This window comes from Lynx rufus, unplaced genomic scaffold, assembly GCF_022079265.1.
Source record: "Lynx rufus isolate CCGP_SWC_20201006 ecotype Redwood Valley unplaced genomic scaffold, mLynRuf1.p SCAF_1, whole genome shotgun sequence".
Taxonomy (NCBI): domain Eukaryota; kingdom Metazoa; phylum Chordata; class Mammalia; order Carnivora; family Felidae; genus Lynx; species Lynx rufus.
Window position 1 is genome coordinate 193399853 of NW_025814823.1, and position 24959 is coordinate 193424811.

The 24959-nt window shown below is 38.2% G+C and overlaps 1 protein-coding gene across 1 annotated transcript in view; it reads left to right on the top strand.

Annotated features, from left to right (window-relative positions):
- FAM114A2 (family with sequence similarity 114 member A2) overlaps nt 1-24959 on the top strand; it is a 31977-nt gene that overhangs the window by 1324 nt on the left and 5694 nt on the right. The window contains exons 2-12 of the mRNA XM_047092229.1: nt 2252-2496; nt 3284-3383; nt 3817-3909; nt 5155-5246; nt 6304-6438; nt 6949-7107; nt 7719-7842; nt 13258-13337; nt 21067-21189; nt 21681-21820; nt 23349-23421. Of these exons, the coding sequence (XP_046948185.1) occupies nt 2266-2496; nt 3284-3383; nt 3817-3909; nt 5155-5246; nt 6304-6438; nt 6949-7107; nt 7719-7842; nt 13258-13337; nt 21067-21189; nt 21681-21820; nt 23349-23421 (1350 nt within the window). The 5' untranslated portion in view covers nt 2252-2265. The remainder of the gene's footprint in view (nt 1-2251; nt 2497-3283; nt 3384-3816; nt 3910-5154; nt 5247-6303; nt 6439-6948; nt 7108-7718; nt 7843-13257; nt 13338-21066; nt 21190-21680; nt 21821-23348; nt 23422-24959) is intronic.

The following is a 24959-nucleotide window of genomic DNA, read 5'->3' on the forward strand; positions in this document are numbered from 1 at the left end:
AAATGAGTCAAGTAGATTTAGGTGGAGATTGTAGGGAACTAGATAACATTTTGACTAAGAGGCTCAGCAACTCTTTGGCTTGAGCTAATTATTACCATGTCAAAAGTGGGCCCGGTGCTACCAGATATTTCAACTTTAAGGGAAGTTGAAAATCTATATTCATATATATATATCATATCTGATTTTTAAGTGTTAGCAATTAGTAGTACAAATGTTTAAACACTGTGCAGGCCAAATAAAAACATTTATAGGCTGGGTTTAGCAGTCATTCCAGTTTGTGACCACTATTCTATGCTTATTTCAGATACTTCGTACATGAATCATATTGTCTGATTCCAGCAGACTTTTTTTCTCTGTTCTTTTAGTATTTTATGTGTATCTCCATTATAGTGGAGCTGCCTTAGTTCCAAGCTGCCTTAGTTCTTAGTATGTGTGTCTTTTCTAGCACATTAGAAATGTTTTGATGGCTTGGGTTGGGTCTAATTCTCTATTAGTAAATACTGGTATAAAATAAATACCTATATATGCCTAAGGCTTTGGTATGTGTATAAGTATGTACTTGTGAGATACATTGATTTCTCCTCTGGGAATATTTGGCTATCTTGGAAACCAGCATCTGCTTTTTGTAAAAATACCAGTAGCATCTTGGCTTTAATTGCCAAAGAGATGTACTTATGAAAGGGACTGAATTGGTTAACATTGTTATTCAAAAGCTGATTTGATTTAGATGCTGTCTGATGGCTTAAATTTCATCATTTTATCTCTCAGAAGTTTAAGTAGAAATAGTTAATACTAAGAGTTTTGAGTGACAGTCAGTAAAAGGAAAAATTGATACATTGGATGTCATTGAAATGAAAAACATTTGCTCTGTGAAAGACCCTGTGAGGAAGATGAAAAAATAAGCTACAGGCTGGGACAAAATATTTGCAAACCACATGTCTGACAAGGGACTTGAATCTATAATACATAAAGAGCTCTCAAAACTCAACAGTAAAAAAAAAAAAAATTGAATTAGAAAATGAGCAAAAGATACAAATAGGTATTTCACTGAAGAGGCTATCCAGATGGCAAGTAAGCACATGAAGAGATGTTCTAAATCATTAGCCTTTAGAGGCATGCAGCTTAAAGCCACAGTGAGATTATTATTACACACCTATCAGAATGGCTCAAACAAAGATAAACTGCCAAATGCTGGTGAGAATGCTAAGAAACTTGGATCACTCACACATCACTGGTGGTAATGTAAAATGGTACAGCTACTCTGGGAAAGAGTGGCAGTTCTTATAAAACTGAACAAGTACTTAACGTATGGTCCAGCAGTTGTTCCTTGGTCATTTATTTCAGAGAAATGAAAGCTTATGTTCCCGCAAAAAGCTGAACGTTGATGTTCGTAGCCGTTTTATTTGTAATAGACCCAAACTGGGAATAGCCCAGGTATCCTTTGATGGGTAAATGGTTAAGCAAACTGAAATACATCCATACCGAGGAATACTACTCAGCAAAAAAGGGAAGAAACTATTGACACAGTAACTTGATGGATTTTGGGGGACTTAGGCTGAGTGAAAACAATCTCCAAAGGTTACATATGGAATTAATCCATTTATATAACATCTTGTGTAGAGAGGGAGAACAGATCAGTGGTTACTATGGGTTGGTGAGGGTGGGGTGGGATGTGTCTAAGAAATGATAACCTATGGGGCGCCTGTGTGGCTCAGTCGGTTAAACGTCTGACTCTTGATTTCGGCTCAGATCATGATCTCGCAATTCGAGGTTTCGAGCTCTGCGTTGGGCTCTGTGCTGACAGTGTAGAACCTGCTTGGGATTGTGTCTCTCCCCTTGCTCTCTGCCCCTCCTCTACTTGCTTGCTCTCTCTCTCTAAGTATATAAACAGTAAAAAATGGATAACTTGGGATCCTTGTGATTGAACTGTTCTGTATCCTGAGTGTGGTGATGGTCACACAAATCTGTACATATGATAAAATTTCATAGAACTGAATACACATACACGAGTGTCTATAAAACTGATGAAATTTGAATATGGTCAGTGGGTTGTATCAGTTTCCTGGTTGTCATATTACACTGTGGTTACACAAGTTGTTGCCATTGGAAAAACCTGGGTGGAGGATATTCAGATCTGTCCGTATTTTTTATACCTGCATGTGACTATGATAATCTCAAGATAAAAAGCTTAAATAACTTACACCAAAAAACCCTATAGAATTAATTTTTCCTTTGGCTTTTATTTTACCAGGCAATGATCTAGTCATGTCGGATAAAAATGATATTGAAACTCCAGTGGTAACTGAAGCAACCTCCATCCTTGAAGATGAGAAGTATGAGCCAGCCAAGAGTTCTGAGTCTGCTGACCAAAGTGTCGAGCCAGAGGATAAATCGGAACCTGTAGTTTTCACTCGGAAAAGACCAGAATCCAAACCTTCCATCGATCTTGAGACTTCAGAAGTTCTCCCTGTTGAGACATCACAGGCTGCAGGCAAAGTAAAGTGTTTATTAAAACATTGGAATTAAAAGTTTGGGTTAATGGGGCACCTGGGTGGCTCAGTCGGTTAAGCGTCTGACTTCAGCTCAGGTCATGATCTCACAGTTTGTGGGTTCGAGCCCCGCGTCAGGCTTGTGCTGACAACTCAGAGCCTGGAGCCTGCTTCCGATTCTGTGTCTCCCTCTCTCTCTGCCCCTCCCCTGCTTGTGCTCTGCCTCTCTCTATCTCAAAAATAAACATTAAAAAAAAATAAAAGTTTGGGCTGAAAGGGATGTGGAATCAAAACCAACTTAAGATTACCTATTTCTTTTCTTTGAAAGCCCTAAAACACAATTTTCTCAGTTTTATAAATACCTTTAGGAGTAGTTGCCTTTGCTACATGGTGCTTAAATGCATACATCTGTCAACCAAGCAATACATTTTTTTTTTTTTTTTTTTTTTTTTTTTTTTGAGAGAGAGGGGGAGCACACATGTGCACAGCGGGGAGGCGTAGAGGGACAGGGAGAGAGAATCTTGAACAGGCTGCATGCCCAGTGTGGAGCCCAACGTGGGGCTCCATTTCAGGACCATGAGATCATGACCTGAGCCGAAATCAAGAAGTTGGACACTCAACTGACTAAGCCTTCCTCATTTTGCCACCAAGCAATGTGATTGTTTAGCTAAATGTTATGTATTTGTTCATCTGTATGTTGGGCTAATAATTAGATACCTTGCCTATATACTCTCTTATTCTCTACTTTTCCATTTTCTTTTGCCTTTTGTTTTTCTGCCTACTGGGAAGAATAGGAGACTGTTTCCAAAGATGTACCTCAGACTGGATGGGGATATTGGGGCAGCTGGGGCAAATCCTTACTCTCTTCAGCTTCAGCTACAGTAGCTACAGTAGGTAAGGTCATCCATCGTTTTATTAATTTTTGCGTGTGTTTGCTATAGATCTGTGTTAAAAATGACTTTATTGATAATTCCTCTTCCATCTTTACTTAAGGGCTTTGTAGTTTAAAAATTGGTCAGGAAGGATAGGCTGGTTTATAGTACACCCAGAGTTTGCAGCAGCCTTTTCTCATTAGCATTCTTTACTTAGAGTTTTTCATTGACCAAGAATTGTTAATATGAAACTATCTGTGGTGGTACTGAATCAAGTTTGTCGTTTTGTTTTGTTTGTTTGGTAAGATTACACTCCCAAACATTAGTTACGTATGGTCAAAATAGCGTGTCTATGGCTATGGTGATTTTAACCATCTGCAGGTTTGTTTCTTCAGTTTTGGTGACTAATAGTAAGTAGTATTCAGGCATAAAAATGTTACCATTTTTCTCATTAGGCCAAGGTATTTCAAATGTCATTGAGAAGGCAGAGACTTCTCTTGGAATTCCTAGTCCCAGTGAAATTTCAACGGAAGTCCAGTGTGCAACAGGTCAGTATGTGGAAACATTAAGACCTAGAACCATGGGTCAAAATAGAACAGTTGAGCTTGTTCTTCGGTATATATTTATTGAGTGTCTGATATTCAGGGCATCATGGGACTGGTGAGAAAGGGGATTGGACTTTGACTAACAGGTCTGTGTTCTTTAACCACTTTGCTGACATGGGATGATATTTTATATGTCAAAGGATGGTTACAAACATTAAATAAGGCCATGAGTGTAGAATATAAAAGTTGCTTAGTGCTGTTTTTGGCACAGTTGAGTATGACCCCAAGAAGAGTTAGCTGAGTTGGACCCTGTTGTGGCACAAAAAATATTTTAATGTGTTTCGTTTGGGGATTTATTTTTTTGTGTTTGAATATTTATGAGGGTGAAATTTAATTTTGGACACCTGTTTTGATCGTTGTACTCTCAGTTAAGCCACAAAGGGAAGAGTTTTGAACCGGGGATCAAGATGGCCTAGGACAAGAAAATAGAAAACTTTTCAGGCCCTAATACTGCTTTCTCCATCTCTCAGGGGCTTTATTGTCTCCCACTCTTCTCTTTGATCATCTCATTTTTTTCTCCCAAATATGCATACTTTTCTAGGACAAAATTTAAAATATGCCATATTTTAGAAAGTTAGATTTATGGATTTTATGATTTATTTGTATGACTAATTAAATGTAAATTAGATGTGGATATATAATTTACATCTTTATAAGAGTAAAGTTTACTCTTTTTAAGTATACAGTTTATGTGTTTTGATGAACATACAGTCCTGTTTACACAATATACTTGCAGTCCACTGTGATATACAGTATAGAATATTTCCTTAATCTGTATAGATAATCAAAATATAAGAATATTTTCATCACTACCGAAAAGACTCCTCATGGCCCTTTGTGGTACTCCCATCACTTACTCTTGTTTTTGGCAACTACTAATCTGTTTTCTGCCTAAAGTTTGACCTTGTCCAGAAGATCATACACATGGAATCATACAGTATATAGTGTGTTATGACATATATCAGTAGTTTGTTCAAAAGACTAGATTTTATTTTTTAAATGAAATGAAGATGAAGAAAAGCCATGTTAGCTTTCATTTAAAAATGAGTAGTTTAAAATAATAAAAAGCGCTAAGGCTATCCTGTGTGTAGGAAACAGGATCTAATTTTTAAAGTCTCATACATGCTGATAAAGAAAAACTATTTATAGACCATCCCTTCTTGTTTACACATCCCCTTCCTCTTGTAGGACAGACAAATGCCAAAGATAATGCAAACTCCTCCCCGTTGACTGGGCCATTTGGTGTATTCTCAACCATCTCTACTGCTGTTCAGACCACAGTGAGTAAAATGCTTGGTGGACTCTACCTCTCTGAACACAGGGAGTTTCTATCTCTTTCTCCCTCTTTTTCTTGAAAAGCCATGAGGACTGATTACTCTTAAATGAGTCCAAATTGCTGAAGATCAATTACTTTGATCTTAGAGGTAGAGTGGAGCTACTTGGAAACTTTCTTTAAAGAAGTAAAGGACAGAGCAGAGGATGAAGAATAATAGAGAGACAATGTACATAATATTTTATGGACTATGAATTCTGAGATTGGTGGCCTAGAAACTCTGCTTTACAAAAATATTCTTCCCGTAATTGAGTAACTGTAGACGATTAGAAACATTTTTTTAAAGGATTTTATCAGAAACTTAATGTCTTTCTTACATGAGAATAGATAACTAGTACTTAATTTTAACTTCTTATTGAAGTAAAACATGTAGAAAAGTGGAATCCTAAGTGCTCAGTTGAATTTTCACAGCATGAACACAGACTAAGGAACAACATGATGGTGCATTGTATGTTCCCCTTGTGCCCTCTCCTCGCCATCTCTGATTTTTCCTTTTGCCCATGGTGACCACAATCCTGACTTCTACCATCACAGATTAATTTTGCCTGCTTTTAAACTTTACATAAATGGAATCATACGGTATAGACTCTGTTGTACTTGGTTTCTTTCACTCAACATTATGTTTGTGTGATTTCTTCATCGTGTAGTTTGTATGGTGTATTCCGTTTTCTTTGCTGTATTCCATTATGTGACTGTACAGCATTTATTTATTCCATGGTTGGTGAGTATTGTGGTTGTTTCCAGTTTTTAGCTTTTACAAATAGTACTGCCATGGACATTTTGTACGTCTTTTGATGAACCTCTGTACACATTTGTGTTGAGTACTGACAAACAGCTGGCCACAGTGGTTGTATCTGTTTACATTCCCACATGCAGTAGATGATTGTTTTCGTTGCTCCATATTCTTGACAGTGCTTGGTATTGTTAGCCACTATTTTATATAATCAAACCATGCAGATGTCTTTTTTCAGTATTCTTGCAATGAAGTTGCATGTGTTTCCTAGGGAAAGAGCGTAATCAGTGGGGGTTTGGATGCCTTAGAATTCATTGGGAAAAAGACAATGGATGTAATAGCAGAAGGGGATCCTGGATTTAAAAGAACGAAGGGTCTGATGAACCGGAATTCTACACTGTCTCAGGTACCATTTATCTTTACCTGTGTATTTAATGTGTCTGTTTTGATCTGTATTTTTTGCCTGTAGTAGACCTTGTTAGTGTTTCTTTCCTTTTGAAAACTTTTCAATGATATGTTCATTAAGGCTTTTTTTTGGTGAGGGGATGAGAGCTCTAATGGTTATAAAAATGCCCAGTTCTTTTTTCCCTACTCTTTATTTTCTGCAGGAGCCTCTTGTCACTGCAGTAGAAGATGACAAGCCCTTTCAGAGCTGTTGAGTAGATTAATATTTAAAGCACTTTCAAAGAAACACCTGGTTCCTTGGGTGTTATTTACCCTGTCCAGATTCGAATTGTGTGTGATCATTTTTTTTTTCCCAGCAGCTCCTTAGCTGATCAGATTTGAATTGCAGTGCCAGGAAGGAAAGGGCAGTGTTCTGTATGGTTCCTGTCTCAGCTCTGCTTCCCCCAGCTCTTGGAGCTCACCCTTGAGCTCTCATTACTTGCTGCAGTGTAATCCTCCATCTATTTGCCAGGTTTTACGAGAGGCAAAGGAGAAAGAAGAGCTATGGACCTCCAATGAGGTTGCCTTGGAAACAGACAAGAAAACTCATTATGGGCTACTCTTTGATGAATTTCAAGGCCTTTCGCATCTGGAAGCTCTGGAGATGCTTTCCCGAGAAAGTGAGATGAAGGTAATTCCAAACCCCAAATTTCAAATGGTTGGTCTCCAAGCAAAGGAGTGCTGCATAGCTGCGTCTCTTTTTGCACAGTTGGAAGATGAAATGTATTTCACATGGAGGCTTGAGACTCTTTGAAAATACTATACCAACACAGACAAACAAACAATGTTTGAACTAACCGCTACAAATAGAATGAGTCAAGTGTTACTTTTCAAAATTTAAACAAAAGGAAGACAGATTAACAAAGAAGTTTTAATAGCACATCTGTTACTTTTCCTTTGCCTTGGTCTTTTTCTTTTTTTTGGTAGTCTCTCTGGCTTAAGCTGCCAATTGGATATGGTTACCTGTTAGTTTTTAATTGATTCAAGACTGTTTCATTTCCCCCTAATTTATCAGCCATTGTTAAACACTAATAATTTCCAGATGTTTCTGGCTTATATTATTTTGGAAGTATAAATTCTCCCTACCTTTATGTAATGACTAGCCTCTTGTATTATTCTTAAGGAATAGTTTGTATCAGCTGGTGTATCATAATTTTTATTTTAATTTGTCCTCTTCTCCACTTGAAAATGTTTTTATTTTTCTTTTGTAGTCTCACAACTTTTTATTTTATATCCATTCAGGTGAAATCTATTCTTAATTCTCTAAGTGGAGAAGAATTAGAGACTCTAAAACATGAGTTGGAGCAACTCAAGGAAGCATGTTCCCTAGCAGAGTTCTGTGAGGAAGAGGAAGAAGAGAAAAAAGGTAATATGAAAATCCAGCATTTGAGTGGAAAGCATGTAGCATGTTTATATGCAGTGTATTGCTCTTGAAATATATTATTTTCTCTCCAGTTATACTAGCCTGACTTTACTTTTTTGCTGCCTTGCTCCTGACCAGGCGTTGATACGAGCAGTCGGCCTTATGTGCATATTTTTGTCCCACTCCCCCTCTGCTCTGCCCTTGACCCCCAGGATCGTTGTGGCTTCTCCAGGTCTAATCTTGTAGCTCACATCTCTGCCTGCTTTTTTGTTTAGAGAGTTTCCCTTGTTAGATTTGTGCCTCAGTCTGGCTGGTCATCCCTATGAGTTTTATATCCCTAGATACTGCTTCTGTGCCTCTCTGACTCCTGTGATCCCTGTCCTCATCTTGAATTCAGGCATGTAGGTTGGGAGTTATCCAAAATGCAGGTGATAATTTGTCTTTTTATTTTCAAAAGTTTTTTTGTGTGTGTGCCATATTTTTAATATCTGCATATTCTCCAAAGTTTAAGTGTAGTAGCTACTCATTTTTGCAAAATTATCAGGAAACAAGTTTGTTTACGTAAAGCCTAATCTCTAGTCAACAGAATCTTAACCTTTGAGAGTTTTATTTTAAAGATTAGATGGAAATGTTTCTAATATGTCTTACATGCTACTTTTTTAGTAGAATCTAATGAGTGTAGGTTTTTGCCTCCCCGCCCCCCCTTTTCCTTTTAATGAAGCAATCAGTTAACAAATATTAAAAGTGAATAGAAAAATTCCCTCAGGGTCCATCAAGACACATGGGCCAATCACCCATGTGGTAGATTAAATCAGTGCTTTGGAGAGTGTGGTCTGCAGAATCTTGGGTCTCTAAGATCTCTTCAGGGAATCCATGAGTCAAAACTCTGCATGATAAATTTGACAATAAATTTCATATTAAAAAAAATAAAATGATTAAAAAAACCCTGCATACTAATACCAAGATGTTATTTTCTTTTCTGTTTAAAAAATGTATCATTTTGACATTTGCACTGATGGTGCAAAAGCAGTGGTGGGTAAAATTACTGGCTTCTTAACATAAATCAAGACAGTGGCACCGAACTGTACTAATACTGTATTTTCACCACCATGCATTCACTGCCAGTTTCCTTTAATCTTGTTCTCATGTAGCAATTGTTAATCTTATTAAGTCTTGACCCTTGAATATATTACTTTTCGTATTTTGTGTGATACATACTGAAGTCTCAAGGAAAAGCACTGGTATTGTTTAAGTTGTAAGCTGAAGTAGCTGTTTTTTTCATGGAACACCTTTTTTTTTTTTTTTTTTTTTAAATATTGCAGTAAAAAAAAAAAAGATTGCAGTCACAGACTGTTCAGAGTAGGATGTACTTAAAACAACATATCACCACAGATTAAATGTAAAAGCAGACAAAAGAATCCAGTTGTCTTCAAGCTAGGCATCAAAGAGATTTGTAGAGATATAAAACAGTGGCATTCATCTCACTAAAAGTTTTCTTTTTTGGAAAATACAGTTTTTCTTAAAAATTATGTCAACAAGTAGTGGGTTTATTGTTGTTATTTTTAAACAATTGATAAGTATTTCAAACATTTTAATTTTAATTTTTAATATGATAAATGTTGAGATCTATAACTTACATTATAAAAAACTCTTTGGAGTTATCAAAAAGTTTTGAGTGTAAAGGGATCCTGAGACCAAAATGTTTTTGAGAACTGCTATATTAAATTATCTAAACTGCTTTGCTTTTGGAAATGTCTCTGTTACTTTTTAGAATTGTGTGCATCTTTATTTTCTTCTGAATGTCCATCTTTTAATTCTCTTCATTATCAGTGAGCTTGTGTTTCTAATATCCTTTGAATCTCATTTTCAGTTTTTTTTTTTAACATTTGGTTTTGAGAGAGAGAGAGAGCACACGTGCACATGCATGCACACGCAAGCTGGGGAGGGGCAGAGAGAGGGAGATAGAGGATCTGAAGCAGGCTCCACGCTGTGAGCACAGGGCCCAATGCAGGGCTCGAACTCACAAACCGTGAGATCGTGACCTGAGCTGAAATCAAGAGTTGGCTACTTAACTGACTGAGCCACCCAGGCACCCCTGAATCTCATTTTCTGTGTCTAATCTGGTGGAAAACCGTTAACTAGCCATATTCAAGCTGTGTAGTGAAAGCAGGGCACTTTGAGTGAGAGTCTTAGGGTCTTTCTTTTGAGAGAAGGAAGTAAAGTGGAATGCATGGATTTTATACTGAGTGCCTTTTTCTTTTTTGTTCCCATTTGTGTTCTGCATTGCATTCTAAGAAGTCAAATTGGCTGGTTATATAACCTCTTACTATACACTCTATGTAAAGATACTGGTCCTGATATGAAATGGCTCTTGAATATAAGTTTTTAAATCTTACCTGCAGCATTGAGAATTCAGTATAGAATGGTGGGTTTATAAAGGATGGGTTTTGGAGTTAGATCTGGGTTCAAATTCAAGATCTGCTGTTTCCTAAGCCATGTGACCTTGGAGAATTACTTAACACTGAACTTCTGTTTTATCAGCTATAAGAGGATGCTAATTCCTCTCAGCTTGTTATAAGGCCTAATGAAATATTTAATATATGACACATAGTAAGCACTCAATAAATGGTGGCTGCAATTTTCATGATTAGGATGGCATAAGTAAATAGATGAAGGTCTATACTTAGCAGGAAACCCCTAAATTAAACTTGATTTACTTAAGTTGCTCTGTTGTTCTCAACTAAGCTCTAGAGTGACAATCCCCAGTTATTTATAAACTTAATTTATTTTTACATAGTACCATTAACAGTATTTGTTCAATTTAGTCAACATCTGGCTTTGCATAATAATCAGAAAACCTGATCTTTAAATACCATTCTGAGGACTCTAATGGAGTTTCTGAACAGATGGATTTGTATCTATGACTTTTTTCTCCCCTACCTGTTTGCCAGAGATCAGGACTCTGAAAAGAAAGCAGTGTAGTGCTATTCCCAACAGCTTTCTCCAGTGATTTTGGATGAAAATGCAACACTGTCCTTGGTATTTAATTACAGCTCAATGAAGATGTTAAAAACAACAACAACAAGAACAACAGCAACAACAAAACCAAAATGGTGGTAGCGAAGGGGAGAGAAAAACACAGAATCTGGTTCTGGTGACATTGGTCATCTTCATTTTCTGTCAGCATCCTTAGCTCTTGCCCCTCTGTCTTATGCATCTGATCCCTTTGCCTCAGCAGGAGAAGACCCCAGCCTCTCCAGGGTCCCTCCAGAGCACTAGCCCTGCCTCCTTCCCATCCTCCCACTTTTATTCTAATGCAGCAACTACTTTTTATACTCAGGTCTGTAGGGAGTACATGACAGGATCTCCAAATGTTTGTTTATTTTTGAGAGAGAGAGAGAATGAATGTGAATGGGGGAAGGACAGAGAAAGAGGGAGACACAGAATCTGAAACAGGCTCCGGGGCCTGAACTGTCAGCAAGGAGCCCGTTGTGGGGCTCGAACCCACAAACAGAGATCATGACCTGATCTGACACTTAACAAACTGAGCCACCCAGGCACCCGTCCAAACATTTTTTATGTATTTATTTTTTATCGGTAATCTCTACACCCATTGTGGGGCTCGAACTCATGACCCTGAGATCAAGTCACATGCTCTACCCACTGAGGCAGCCAGGTGCCACCTCCAAATGTTTTTTGATCAACACTTAGTAAGCAGTAAGTTTTTTTGAGCACTTAGAACTAATGTATGTATATTTGATGATTATAAATTATACACATGTAATACTGTAATAACATATTTACATTTTAAAGTATACCCTCAAATAGAATTAAAAAAAATGAGACAAATATCTATAAATAAAAGTTCTGTTTTCCCCCTGTACTCCAATTGGATTATTTCCTGAACCCCTTGAGATACATGCATCCTAGCATGGATTCAGAATCCTCTCTTGCTCCCAAATAATTTAGGAGCATTGCTAGGAAAACAAAATGCCTGTCAGACTTTAGGTTTTTAGATAGTAGGATTTGATTAGGAGTTGTGTAGAGGACTTACATAGGTTACAGCTGTAATATTTAGTGAGATCAACTTTCCTCAAACTATAGTGTACCTGGGATCACCAGACCATTTGCATTTTCTGCCTTGAACACCAAGAAGACAAAAGGATAGCAGATGGAGATAAAAGAACCAAGATGGAATTTTTTTTCTAAGGGTTTTGGGGAGAAAACAGGTATGAAGAAATAATGATTTGCCCTAGTAAACCATGAACTGGTGACTAAGAAACACTTCTGTAGATTGTAAGTGCTAAAAGATTTCTATAAATAAGAGTTCTCCCTACATTGTGTGGTTACAAGAAGCTTTGGTCTGAGAAAATGAAGTAGGATTTAGATGAGTAGAGCAGAAAATAGCATTTCCTGCCATTTGGATGTGTTGTTTTTCTGTTTTTTTTGTTTTGTTTTGTTTTTTATATATCTTACGTATTTGCTCCTATGTTTCTCAAATATAAGTATTACGTGTTCCCCATCATATCTTACCAGGCTTATTTAACCAACAGCTTTCTTACCATCCTTCCAACATTCTGGAATCCCTTTCCTCTTCCCTTTCTTCTTATCCATCATTATTTCTTACGTGGACCCTGGATTATTACCTCAGCTTTTCTGCCTTCCTTCTTATTCCCACCTCCACCCGGGAGCCAAAGTGGATCTTTCTAAAATTTAAATTGGACATAATCTGTGTCTGTTTAAAATCATTCAATGTCTCGTCACTCCCTCAGTAAAAAGTTTGATTTCCTGTCCATAGGTTTTAAGGCCCTCTTTTGCCTAGATCCTACTTAACTTTCTAGCTTCACTCTTATCTCTCTTCTCTCTCTTCTCTCTCTGAAATTAAGACTCTCCCAGATATATTAAACGTGTGGTCATGATGTTTGTATTTGTTTTTGCTACCTGAAACTCTTCTTTTTCTCCTGGCTAAATTGTACCCATTTTTTATGTCCTGACTTGAAGTCCACTGTCTTTGAAGCACATGCATGGTACCTGCTTAGTACTCTGCTTTCACCTGTTCTCATTCATACTTCTGGAATAGAACAGAGAGCACTGGATTTGAACTGGGGTGGGAAGGCCAAGGTTTGACTCTTAGTATTTGCTATTAGGAGAAATAACCCCTCCAAGTCTTAGTTTCTTTATCTCTAAAATGGGATGATGACCCTCTTTACAAGCCCATTGGGAGAATTTGTTGGTGCATGTAGAAGGATTCTGTAAGCACCAGAGCACCGTGCTCATGTAAATTGCTGTTGCTATTCCTGGTGCTGCTGCGGCTCCTCCCTTGCCTCTCCTCTGCCTCCCCCTTTCCGCCCATCTCTGTCAGTCTTTCTGCAGGGTTTACATGGCTCTGTGTTTTCCTTTGTTTGTTTATTTGTTTAGGGGATGAAGACTTTACCAAAGAGATAACAGAGCTATTTTCCCAGCTTCATGTCTCCTCCAAACCTGAGAAGCTTACCAGGGTAAGTTATGCTTGGTGATTTTCACTTTTTTTACTTGTGTCAATTTAATGGATAAAGAATGTAAGGTTATAACTTTCTGGCAAGGATGTCACCAAATTGGGACCTGTATTCTGAGTTCTGTGCCTTCTGCCTGCCTCCTGCTCTCACAGGTTAACATGCAAATTTCACATCTGCCCTGCCTGCCCCCCACATCTGCCATCCTCACCTGTTTTCATTTGGAACGCTTGCTTATTTGAAAGCTCAAATCAGGTCACAGTGTTGGCAGTACGCACCGGCCTTCGTGATACCAGTGGGTTCGCCTTTATGGAGGCCTCACTGTTGTCAGGGCTCTGAGTGATCCAAGGATGATGGAATGTGGCCTCTGCCCTTATAGGGCTGGATGGAAGGTAATGATTTCCCAGAGCCCAGTGACCAGTTAGCATGTGAAAATGAGCCTCCCGTGGCCTATGCCTGGGTCTTTGATGGTGATGCCTGAGCTGTTTTTACACGTATGAAACATGGAGGGCCTTTAGTCAAAGTGGGTAGGGAGTGCCTGTTTCCAGAGCAGTACTCATAGAGCATACTTGCCAGTCCAGCTCATGGGACACTATCCACTTGGTCTCGGGCTGCTTGCCATCTCTTCACCCACCTCTCCCAATCTCCAGAAACATCTCTGGACCAGGTAGCAGCAGATGCACATTGCTTCCTGGCCAGGATAGCCACCACAGTCACCTGCATACCGTAGGGTAAAGAATGTGATGCTTGATTTTGTTATCTCACTCTCCTTGCCCAGTGAAAAGGCTGCACTCCCCAAGCTATGCAGTCACCCCCCAGGCAGCTCATCTTCCTCATCTCCACTACAGCGCTTGACTATAGCACTTTTTAGCTTGTATCATAGTGTTTTTTTTTGAGTTGGAAATAATATCAAACTTAGAGAAAAGTTGCATAAATAATGCAAAGAAATTCATATGTCTTTTATGCAAATACGCCTATTATTAACATATATATATATACACACATATATATATATATATAATTTATACATTTAATCATTCGTGTTTGAGCATTTGTTCTCTTGTTACCTCTCGCTCTCCTCCCCCCCCCCCGTCCTTTCCCTTTCTTTACATACACATGCACCACATGCACATACACACGTTGTTATTATTGGGACTATTTTGGGGAATAAATTGCAAACATGATAGCCCTTTACTCATAAATATTTCAATATGTATCTGCTAAGAATATGGATATTCCTGTAGGTAACCGTAGTAATTATCACCTGCAGTAAATTTAACATCGATAAGATATTTTTATTTAATCTCTTGTCCACATTCTGGTTTGGCAATTGGCCCAACAATGTCCTTCATATCCTATTTTTCCCTCTAACGTTGAAGCCAGAACATAATCACGAATTGTATTTAGTTGTCATATACTTTGAGTCTCTTAATCTGTGGTAGTTCCTCACTTTTCTTTGTCTTTTGTGATGAGAAATAAAAACCGCTTTCCCCCGTATAAAAACGGAGTATTCCTGATTTGGGGTTTGTCTGATGTTTTCTTATGATTAAAGTCATGTTATGCATTCCCAGGCAAGAGACTTAGTAAGCAGTTTTATATCCTTCCTAGACTACACAATGTCCATCTTCCCCTTAAAATGATGTGTTGTCTGATTTCTCACTGTATGGTTATGAATTTTTTACTGCTAATAAACTTTCTGTGGGTAGACATTTTAAGACCAACAAATATCCTGCTGTTCATCATAATGTCCCTCCAGATTTAGCATCTATCCATGATTCTTGCTGCACCAGTGTTTACTGTGATGGTTGCAAAATGATGATTTCTCTTAACCCCAACACTTGCTCCTTATTTATCAGTTGGCTTTTGGCATTCTACTATAGTTAAGAGCTCTTCCTTCTTCTATTTATTTATTATCTATTTGTTATTTAATATCTCATGGAATTCTGTTTTTTCCCTTTGGTTTATAGTTCATTACTGTCCTTAATTATTTTGGGATTCAAATTGACCTTCAAACTGACTCTTGTGTGACATGCACTTACCATTTTTTGGAGTATTTCCTTATTTTCTGGCATAACGATATTCTGGACTCCTCTTGTACCTTCTGTACTCTAGCCCTGGAATCAGCCATTTCTTCAGGGAGCCATAGCTCCTTTTTAGTATTACAGGCTAAGACGTGGGTGCTAGGTGTGCTCATTGATATTGGGGTATCTTTGCCTCCAGGTCCTGTGGGCAGAGCTAGGAAATATACTTAATACACACACCCCCATATTTGCACATGTGCACACATACATATGCTAGAGATCGTGAATTTATGCTGGTAACTCCAGTTTCAGTCTGTCCCTACAGGAGTCTTCCTTGCCTTTCCTCATTACAGATTTGTATCTCCCATCTTCCACAATAATAACCCTGTCTCCCGACATTAGCACATTCCCTTATTTCCTCAATTCTATAATGCATCTGAAATAGTTTCATTGCTTTGCCCATGCCTACCTACTATAAAGCCAACCTATGAAAAGAATTTATGATTTATTTGCTTTCCCCATACATTAAATATTTGAATATATAGAGGCTTATGCTTCTAAAAGTCAAAACTAAACAATTCCTATCCACTCCCTTTTCGTTTCTAATACTAACTTTCTTGTTTTCTGGCATATCCTTCTTGTGTTTCTATTTTTAGATAAGTAGATAGATTTTGAAGATAAGCAGATCTATTTTCTTCTTATATAAAAGTTAACACACTGTCTATGTTCTTGAGCACTTTGCTTTATTCACTTAACCTTATACATATGTATTTTTATAAATTTATCACAGGTTATTTTTGATTTTTTTTTTAATGCGTGTATTTTACTTCCCATCCTAAACCTTAAATTTCTTCAAAGCTGGATCTGTGCTTTATTGGTCCTTAAAATCCCAGATCTACTGTCTCTTTGTGGTGTTGAGCAAGTTGTTTAACCTCTCTATGCCTTGATTCCTTTAGCTGTGAGATAGGGTGATGTGGGGTTCTTTTGAGGATTTAATGTGTTAATGCATACAAAGGTCTTGGGAAGTCCCTGGCTCATAGTAAATGCTCACCATTGATGGTCCTATCTATAGAAGCTAGCCCAATATATTTAGGTGTTTGATAAATATACATATGTTAAGTAAACTTTATGTTGCTAGGTGTTGGAGAAATACTAATGAAAAAGACCTAGTTTCTGTGCTCAAGGAGATCGTAATAATAAATAAACGATTTTAAAAAGGCAAGTAATCCTTATCTATTTGGTAGTTGTAGTCATTCTCTGCAAGTTGTGTTCACATTGTTTACATTTCCTGTGTTGAGTCATAAGATATAGAGTAGTTAAGGAGCAGGACCTGATTATTCCCAAGGATTTAATGGGAGGCTGTGTGATGTAGGGGAAAAGCAATGAAGCAGGAGTCTGAGAAAACAGGTCTGATTCTTACTCTGATGCATGTGATGTGGGCAAATCCCATTTCTTTTCTAGGCCTTTTCTCCCCGCTGCCCCCCCCACCCCCCCCCCCCCAGCTGATGAAAACTAAGTGGTTGGAGAAGCTAAGCTCAAAGGTGTCTTTAAAAATTTTTTTTTTTTAATGTTTATTTATTTTTGAGAGAGAGATAGAGTGTGAGTGGGGGAGGGTCAGAGAGAGAGGGAGACACAGAATCTGAAGCAGGCTCCAGGCTCTGAGCTATCAGCACAGAGCCTGATGCAGGGCTTGAACCCATGAACTGTGAGATCATGACCTGAGCTGAAGTTGGATGCTTAACTGACTGAGCCACCAGGCACCCCTCAAAGGTGTCTTTTAATTCCCAAGTCTCCAGGTCTCACCAATGGGAAGTTCCAGACTGAATTCTGGGTGTGAGGCCTGGGTAGTGTTGCCCAGTTTTCAAAAGGTATGATAAATTACCTTGAGTTGGCACAGTAGTTCATAATGACCTCACTTAGTGTATTTATTATAAGAAAGATCATTTTGAGTATGTTTTATGCCTACTAAAATATCTCCTTCAAGTATATTACATTTATGGTATCAGTTTTCTTTTGCATGGCCTTATGTCTCCCCATTTTTCTTTTTTTAATTTGAGATAAACCAATCCCTGGTTTTTCTCTCATTTTCTCTCTTCAAAAGCTTTGCAGAGAATTTCACATACTATGTAGACTGTTAGTCAACTGTTAGGATTCTTTCCAGCTTCATCTCTCACTATTCTCTTCTATAAAAATCTCACCACTCCAGCCTCTTCTCCCATGCTTCTCCCATATTGGTCTTCATTCTGTTCCTTGAGTACACCCACCTGATTTCCCTCTGCTTACAACTCTTGTCTAAATATTTGCATGGCTGACTCCTTTTAAACTTTAGATTTCAACTCAAATATCACTCCTCAGAGACCCCTCCTGACCACCCAAACCAAGTCTGCCTTCTGCTCATCCAGTCCACACTCTCTGTCTCTACATTTTATTTTCTTCACTTATTTGTTTCCTTATTAATTGTCTTTCTGCACTAAAGAAGAGCAGGGCCATGGTTTATATAGGTACTTCCAGCACCTGGACAATGTGTAGTAAATATTTGTAATGAATGAACTAATTAATAAATGTACCCTCTGCTCTGGTCCTACTAGTTGCTTCACAGTTTTCTCAGCATACTTTGAGTTTTCTGTTTCCAGTCTTTTATATAGTTAATTCTTTTTTTTTTATTTTATTTAATTTGAGAGGCTAATGTAGTTAAAGATCAGAGCCAAATTATTCCTGAGGGTTTTTGTGAGAGTTCCTGTGGTAGGAGGAAGAACCTTGAGATGAATGTCTGGGTACATAGGTTCTGCTGTAGCTTATTCACGTTGGAGCCTCGGGTGTAGCCCCATCTATTGATCCTTAAACCCTCAACCCCAGTGCTATATTTGTAAGAAAACTTGTGATTCTCACTTCTTAGCTGGAATGGCTCTCCTAGTCTTCTCTGAATTCGTATTGCCTGGTTACAGCTCTGAACACATTCTGTCTATATAAAGTTTCTCAAGTGGATGTCTTCATTTAATGACAATAAACCTTTTCTTAGAAGTCGGGGCAGTCTCAGTGGCAAATGACAGAAACTCAAGTCAGACTGGCTTAAGAACAAAGGGGCACTCATTAGCTCAAGAACTAGAAAATTAAGAGCTTCAGGCATGGCTCTCTATCCAGGAACCCCACCTACTACCCCCAACCCAATCCCCACACCAATCTCTTGACTCTGCTTTCTTCTGTTACAGCTTTATTCATAGAGAATCTTTTCCACATGGTGGTAGGATGACTACTGGCAACATCAGGGTGACTTTTTTCCAGTTGAGTAACTCTAGCAGGAGGAGGGCCTCCCTTCCCTAGTAGTTTCATCAGATGTCCTGATGCTGATGCCCATTGACCTGGGTTGGGTCACTTTTTGAAACATCATGAAGTAATCCCTGTATGGAAGGGGGATTAACATTCTAGTAACTAAATCTGAATTGTTTGCCAACCCTTGGAGCCAGAGGATGGAAGCAACCCTACCCAAACCACATGAACTAAGAAAAATCTAGAACCCACTACCAAAAGAAAAGAGATAGGGATGCTGGCTAGGTAAAAACAGTAGCTGCCCTCCATAGCATGCCAGGCACAGGGTGTGCAAATCCAAACAAGACAGTCTGTAGCTATCCTATGGTAATGTTGTTCATGTATAGGAGATAGACACATTTAATTTCAGTGTCTTTGGTAAATACTAAGTTGAAGGGGTGCTCAGGGGACCATGGACATACAGGGAAGGGTTGTTTACATGCCTTGTCTCCTGGAAGGTCTTTGAAAGTTACTTGGAAGAGACAATGTCTGGGTGGATGATTGAAAGAAAACTAAGAGCTGCCTTTATTTAGAAAAAAGAAAAGGGCGGGGAAGGGCATTGTAGCCTAAGGGAATAGCATGAATGAAGAACAGGCATTTATAGGCCATTATTATCAGATCTTAAAGTGGAAAATGGTAAGAGATGAGGCTGGAGAAGTAGGTAGGGACTAGGTCATGGGTACTTCTTCAGTCATGTAAAAGACCATCATCTGGTTGAAGGGGAGCCATTGAAGGGAAGAGGAATGATCAGCCTACAAAATATCTTGATATGTATGTCCAGCAGGCAGTTGGGATACATTGTTTTCAGGAGAGGTGAGTGCTGGAAATAAGGATTTAGGAGCCAGCAGCAGGTAGGGAATACTTAAAATTACAGAGACAGGATGGGCTGAAGGAAGAGGGAGTGTGGTGAGGCTAGTAGAGAGCCAGGCTAGAACCCCAGGTAATGCTGGTGTTTAAAAGGCTGAAAAGAGTATCAATACATACAGAAGCCTGAGGAGGAATGCCCATAAGGGTGGGGGGAGAACTGGAAGAAGGCGGTATTTTGGAAGTCAAAGAAAACTAAAAACAACTCAAAGGCCCATCATCAGAGAATGGTAAGTTATGGTATATGTATAAAATGAGCTACTACATAGCAAGAAATAAGAATGAGCTACTGATATTTGCAACAACATGGATAAACCTAACAGACACTATATTGGGCATAAGAAGCCAGAAACCTAACAGACACTATATTGGGCATAAGAAGCCAGACACAAATTAGAATGGACTTAAAGTTTCATTTGTGTGCATTTTAAAGGCAGGTAAAATTAATTGAGACAGTGAGGCAGAAGACTGGGTTACCTTTGGGCAAGGGAAGTGTGACTTGGTTTGAGCAGTATTTTTTTATTTTATTTTATTTTTTAAATTTACATCCAAATTACTTAGCATATAGTGCAACAATGATTTCAGGAGTAGATTTCTTAGTGCCCCTTACCCATTTAGCCCATCCCCCCTTCCACCACCCCTCCAGCAACCCTCTGTTTGTTCTCCATATTTATGAGTCTCTTATGCTTTGTCTCCCTCACTGTTTTTATATTCTTTTTGTTTTACTTCCCTTATGTTCATCTGTTTTGTCTCTTAAAGTCCTCATATGAGTGAAGTCATATGATTTTTGTCTTTCTCTGACTAATTTCACGTAGCATCATACCCTCCAGTTCCATCCATGTAGTTGCAAATGGCAAGATTTCATTCTTTTTGACTGCTGAGTAATGCTCCATTGTACATATATATCCCACATCTTCTTTATCCATTCATCCATCAATGGACATTTGGGCTCTTTCCATACTTGGGCTATTGTTGATAGTGCTGCCATAAACATGGGGGTGCACGTGTCCCTTCGAAACAGCACACCTGTATCCCGTGGATAAATGCCTAGTAGTGCAATTGCTGGGTGGTAGGGTAGTTCTATTTTTAGTTTTTTGAGGAACCTTCATACTGTTTTCCAGAGTGGGTACACCAGCTTGCGTTCCCAGGTTTGAGCAGTATTGACTAGGAAGGGGCAGGGGGGCACCCTTTATACTGATGGGAATGTTCTGTATCTTGATCTGGGTCAGTTATAAAGGCATATAGATGTGTAAACATTTCTTGAGTTGTGCTCTGAAGATTTGTGCACTTTATGTAAGTTATGCCTTAGTTTTAAAAAAGGTAGAAGGGTTAGAGAAGCTCAAGAAGGGGAGTGAGTGGATGGCCGTGTTAAGTGTTGTAAAGAGAAGTGGTAAGGTAAGTAGATGGATGTATGGTAAGTGTGTGTTTGGGTGAGACTGACTTACATGATGCTAACGTGTTCCTGGTAGGTGCACAATATGTATGATAACCTTTTGGTGAGCTGAATTGAATTGTTGATGGGCAGTAATCTTCTTCTTGTTTAGGCAAGAAATAATGCCTATGAATGGATGAGTGCATCTCTGGCCAAGCCATTAGAAGAGAAGGAAGAAGGAGAAAAACAGTTGGAAACAGAAAAAACTGAGCAAATCAGTAAAAATTCAATAGAGGTACTAAAGCAACTAAGCCTTTTTTTTTGAAATGGTTTTGAGATGTGAGTATTACAATCAGGGGCGTAGGCACCTTCTGTTTTTTTGTACCACTGTCTGTAATGTCAACCTTGTAACCCAAGGTTATAGCAACCTTGTTCCAGACTGTAGGGTGAAAGGAGTGAAGAAAAAGAGACTAAGGGTGTTTGTGTGTTGTATCATGAAGAAAGTTCCCAGAAACTGCTACAAGACACTTTTTATCTAAATCTTTTGGCTCAAACTTAGTTACGTGGACACACCCGACTTTAGGGGAACTTCTGTTTCTGCAGTTATGAGCCCAGCTGGAAAATGACATCACTACTGTGGTAGAAGAGGAGGTGTATTGAAGGGCAGCCATTGTCTCTGTTGCTTTCACGATCTGGAATCCTCCAGTATGCGAGAAACAAGGAATTCTTCATTTCCTCCGGGGTAAAAACAATAATAACAATGCTTTGTTTTGCTTTTCTTTTCAGGATATCCATGCATTTGCTATCCGGAGCCTAGCAGAATTGACTGCCTGCTCAATTGAACTGTTTCACAAAACAGCGGCTCTGGTTCTGCATGGCCAGAAGCAGGAAGTGACAGCCTTAGAAAGGAGCAGAGCCCTTTCCCAGTAAGTGTAAAGAGTATCCATGTAAATGATGCACATTGGTTCAAGAGTTTTCTCAGCCTCTTTTTACTCTCAGCCTCAGAGTTTTAAGAAACTTTCCTCTCAAGAAGATGCCATTCACATTGTACCATTCACATGTTAGAGGTTTGTTCATTTTGGGTTTTAGTTATTAAGTAGTCAGAAGTGTTGTTTCTTTTCGTGGAGCCATAAGTCTACATTATAAATTTTTTTTATTAACCGCCTGGTTGTTTTATTAATTCTTTTTTATTAATTGGTAATCTGAAAACTAGTTCTCAGGTTATTGGTTTTAATAAAAGTAGAATTTTACATAAGTAAAAATAGAGAGTAGTTCTACGAACCTTAGTTCTTAATAATGGTGATATTTGTTAATGAGTGCTAATTTTGTGCCAGGTACCATGCTAAGGGACTTACATGTATCACTTCTAATTTTTACAACTCTAAAGGTAAATGATTAGTCCAGCTTTAAAAAAATGAGGAAACACAGACTCAAGAGAAATGTGATAATCTGTCCAGGTTGTGCAGACTGGGATTTAATCCCACGTCAGGCTAAGTCCCCAAACCCCCCTTTCCCTCCGTCTTGCTGATTTTGAATAAAATTTCAAAAATATTATAAAGTAGATAGTCATAAGGGACAAAAAAAAAAGACCTACTGCTTTCTGCTTTCTAAATAAATCTAATTAATGAGAATGTAATTGGGAAAAATTGTGTGGGAGTGTCTAATGTGTTAGGGTTGGGAGGGGCCCTTGATGTTTTCCAGACCTCCTCTTTACCTGCAACTTCACCACCCCTCCACAACATCCCACAGAGGGGGCTGGTTTTGTCTTCACCATCCTTAGGATGAGGGACTCAACCCCAAAGTAGCCTGTTCTTTGGAAAAGTGGCTCTTTCCACTTTCCATTTATACATCTGTGTTTATACGTATACCTACGCATATATATGTACCTGTACAGGAGGGGTGTGTGTGTGTATGTGTATAAGCATACACATATATATAGTTTCCCTGTTAATTATCAAGTGAGTTAGAATCCATGGAAACTGGGCTTTTGCTTGTGTACTGATATATCCCCAGTGCTTAGAATAGTACCTGGTACATAGAAGACTTCCAGTAAATATCTGTTGAATGTATGAATACATACTTACTTTACCTACGTTTGTAAATGGAATGTAGGATTTTTAAGTACTGTCTTATCTCCTGAAAATGTACTTTAGTTATTTCCTTTAACTTGGAAGTCTAGTACTTTCTAGAGGACTTTGCAGTAAAATGTTTTTCCAGGGACTGAACCTCCTCTTCCTGTAACATGAATGTCTGCTCAAATGGGTCCGCAGATGCATTAGGTAGTTGATGAAGACATATTTACTCCCTTAAAAAAAAAAAGCTTTCTCCTTTCACATTTACTACCAAGAGTGATTTGTTTTCTTCCAACAGTTGTTAAATATAGCTTATTTTTAAAAAAGAGAGAAAGAAAAACAAAAAGAGGAGCCCTCCTGACTTGCCTCACTTCTTTCCTAGGATGACAGTTGTACTGTGTAAGGAGTTGTCTTCTCTGTCTAAAGAGTTCACCACCTGCCTAACAACTGCTGGGGTAAGAATTCATGCCTGTTCTTGCGCTGATGTCTGTTCTGTGGGGTGTTTTTTAGAGAGTTTCACTGAGGTAATTTCATACCATAACATTTTCCCATTTCAAGTATACCATCCAATGGTTTTTTAGTATATTCACAGAGTTGTCCAACCATAACCATATCTAATTTTAGACCATTTTCATCATCCCCCAGAAAACCTCCCGCCAGTGGCAGTCATGCCGATTCCCTTTCCCTCCACACTCTCCTAGCCCTGAGCAACACTCACCTATTTTCTGTCTGTAGATTTGCCTATTCTGGACATTTAATCTAAATGGGATGTACAATATGTGATATTTTGTGTCTGTTGTCTTTCAGTTAGCATAATGTTTTTGAGGTTCATTCACATTGTAGTATGTATCAGTACTTATTTTTATTACCAAATAATGTATTTTAGGGATCTGTACCACATTTTATTTTTCTGTTTATCAATTCTTAGACATTTGGACTGTGTCTAGTTTTCAGCTATGATGAATAATGTTGCTACAAACAGGCATGTGTGTTTTCATAGTAGGAGTGGAATTGGTGGATCATGTAGGTGACGTGGGCCTTGGAAGAACTGCCAAACTGTTTTACAAAGTGACTGTACCATGTAACATTCTTGCCGGCAATGTATGAAAGTTCCAATTTCCTAAATCCTCATCAGCACTTGCTATTGTCTGTTTTTTTTTGTTTTTGTTTTTTTGTTTTTTTTAATTAGCCATCCTAGTAGTAGGTATGAAGTGGTATCTCGTTATGGCTTTTATTTGCATTTTCCTGGTGGCTAATGATGTTGAACATCTTTTTACTTACTGTTGGCCATTTGTATGTCCTCTTTAGAGAAATAGCTTTTCTAGTTTTGCCTCCTTTTAAATTGGGTTCTTTATTTCATTATTAGTTATCTTTTTGTCATTTATTTATTATTTGCCTTTTTACTATTTACCATTTATTATTGAGTTGTAGGAATGCTTTATATATTCTGGGTACAATTTCATTATCAGATACCTGATATGCATGTATTTTCTCCCAGTCCATAGGTTGTTTTTTCACTTAATCTTGATAGTGTCTCTGCACAAAAGTTTTTAATATTGACTTGTCATTGTTCTCTTTTATGACTTGTACTTTTGGTATTGTCTCTAATGAATTATTGCCTAACCCAAGATCATGATTTACTCCTACGTTTTCTTCTAAGAGTTTTGTTGTAGCTCTTACCCTTAAGTCTATGATCCATTTTGAGTTGATTTTTTATGTAGGGTATGAGGGGTACAACTTTATTCTTTTGCATGTGCATATCCAGTTTGCCCAGCATCATTTGTTGAAAAGTTTTTCCTCATTGAATTGTCTTTGCCCTTTTGTCCAAAATCAATTAGCCATTGATATACGGGTTTATTTCTGGACTCTCATTTCTATTATTGATTTTACTTGTGTGTATCCTTACGCCATTGGCATATTGTCTGGATTACTATAGCTTTGTAGTAAGTTTTGAAATCAAGAAGTGTAAATCTTCCAATGTGGTTCTTCTTTT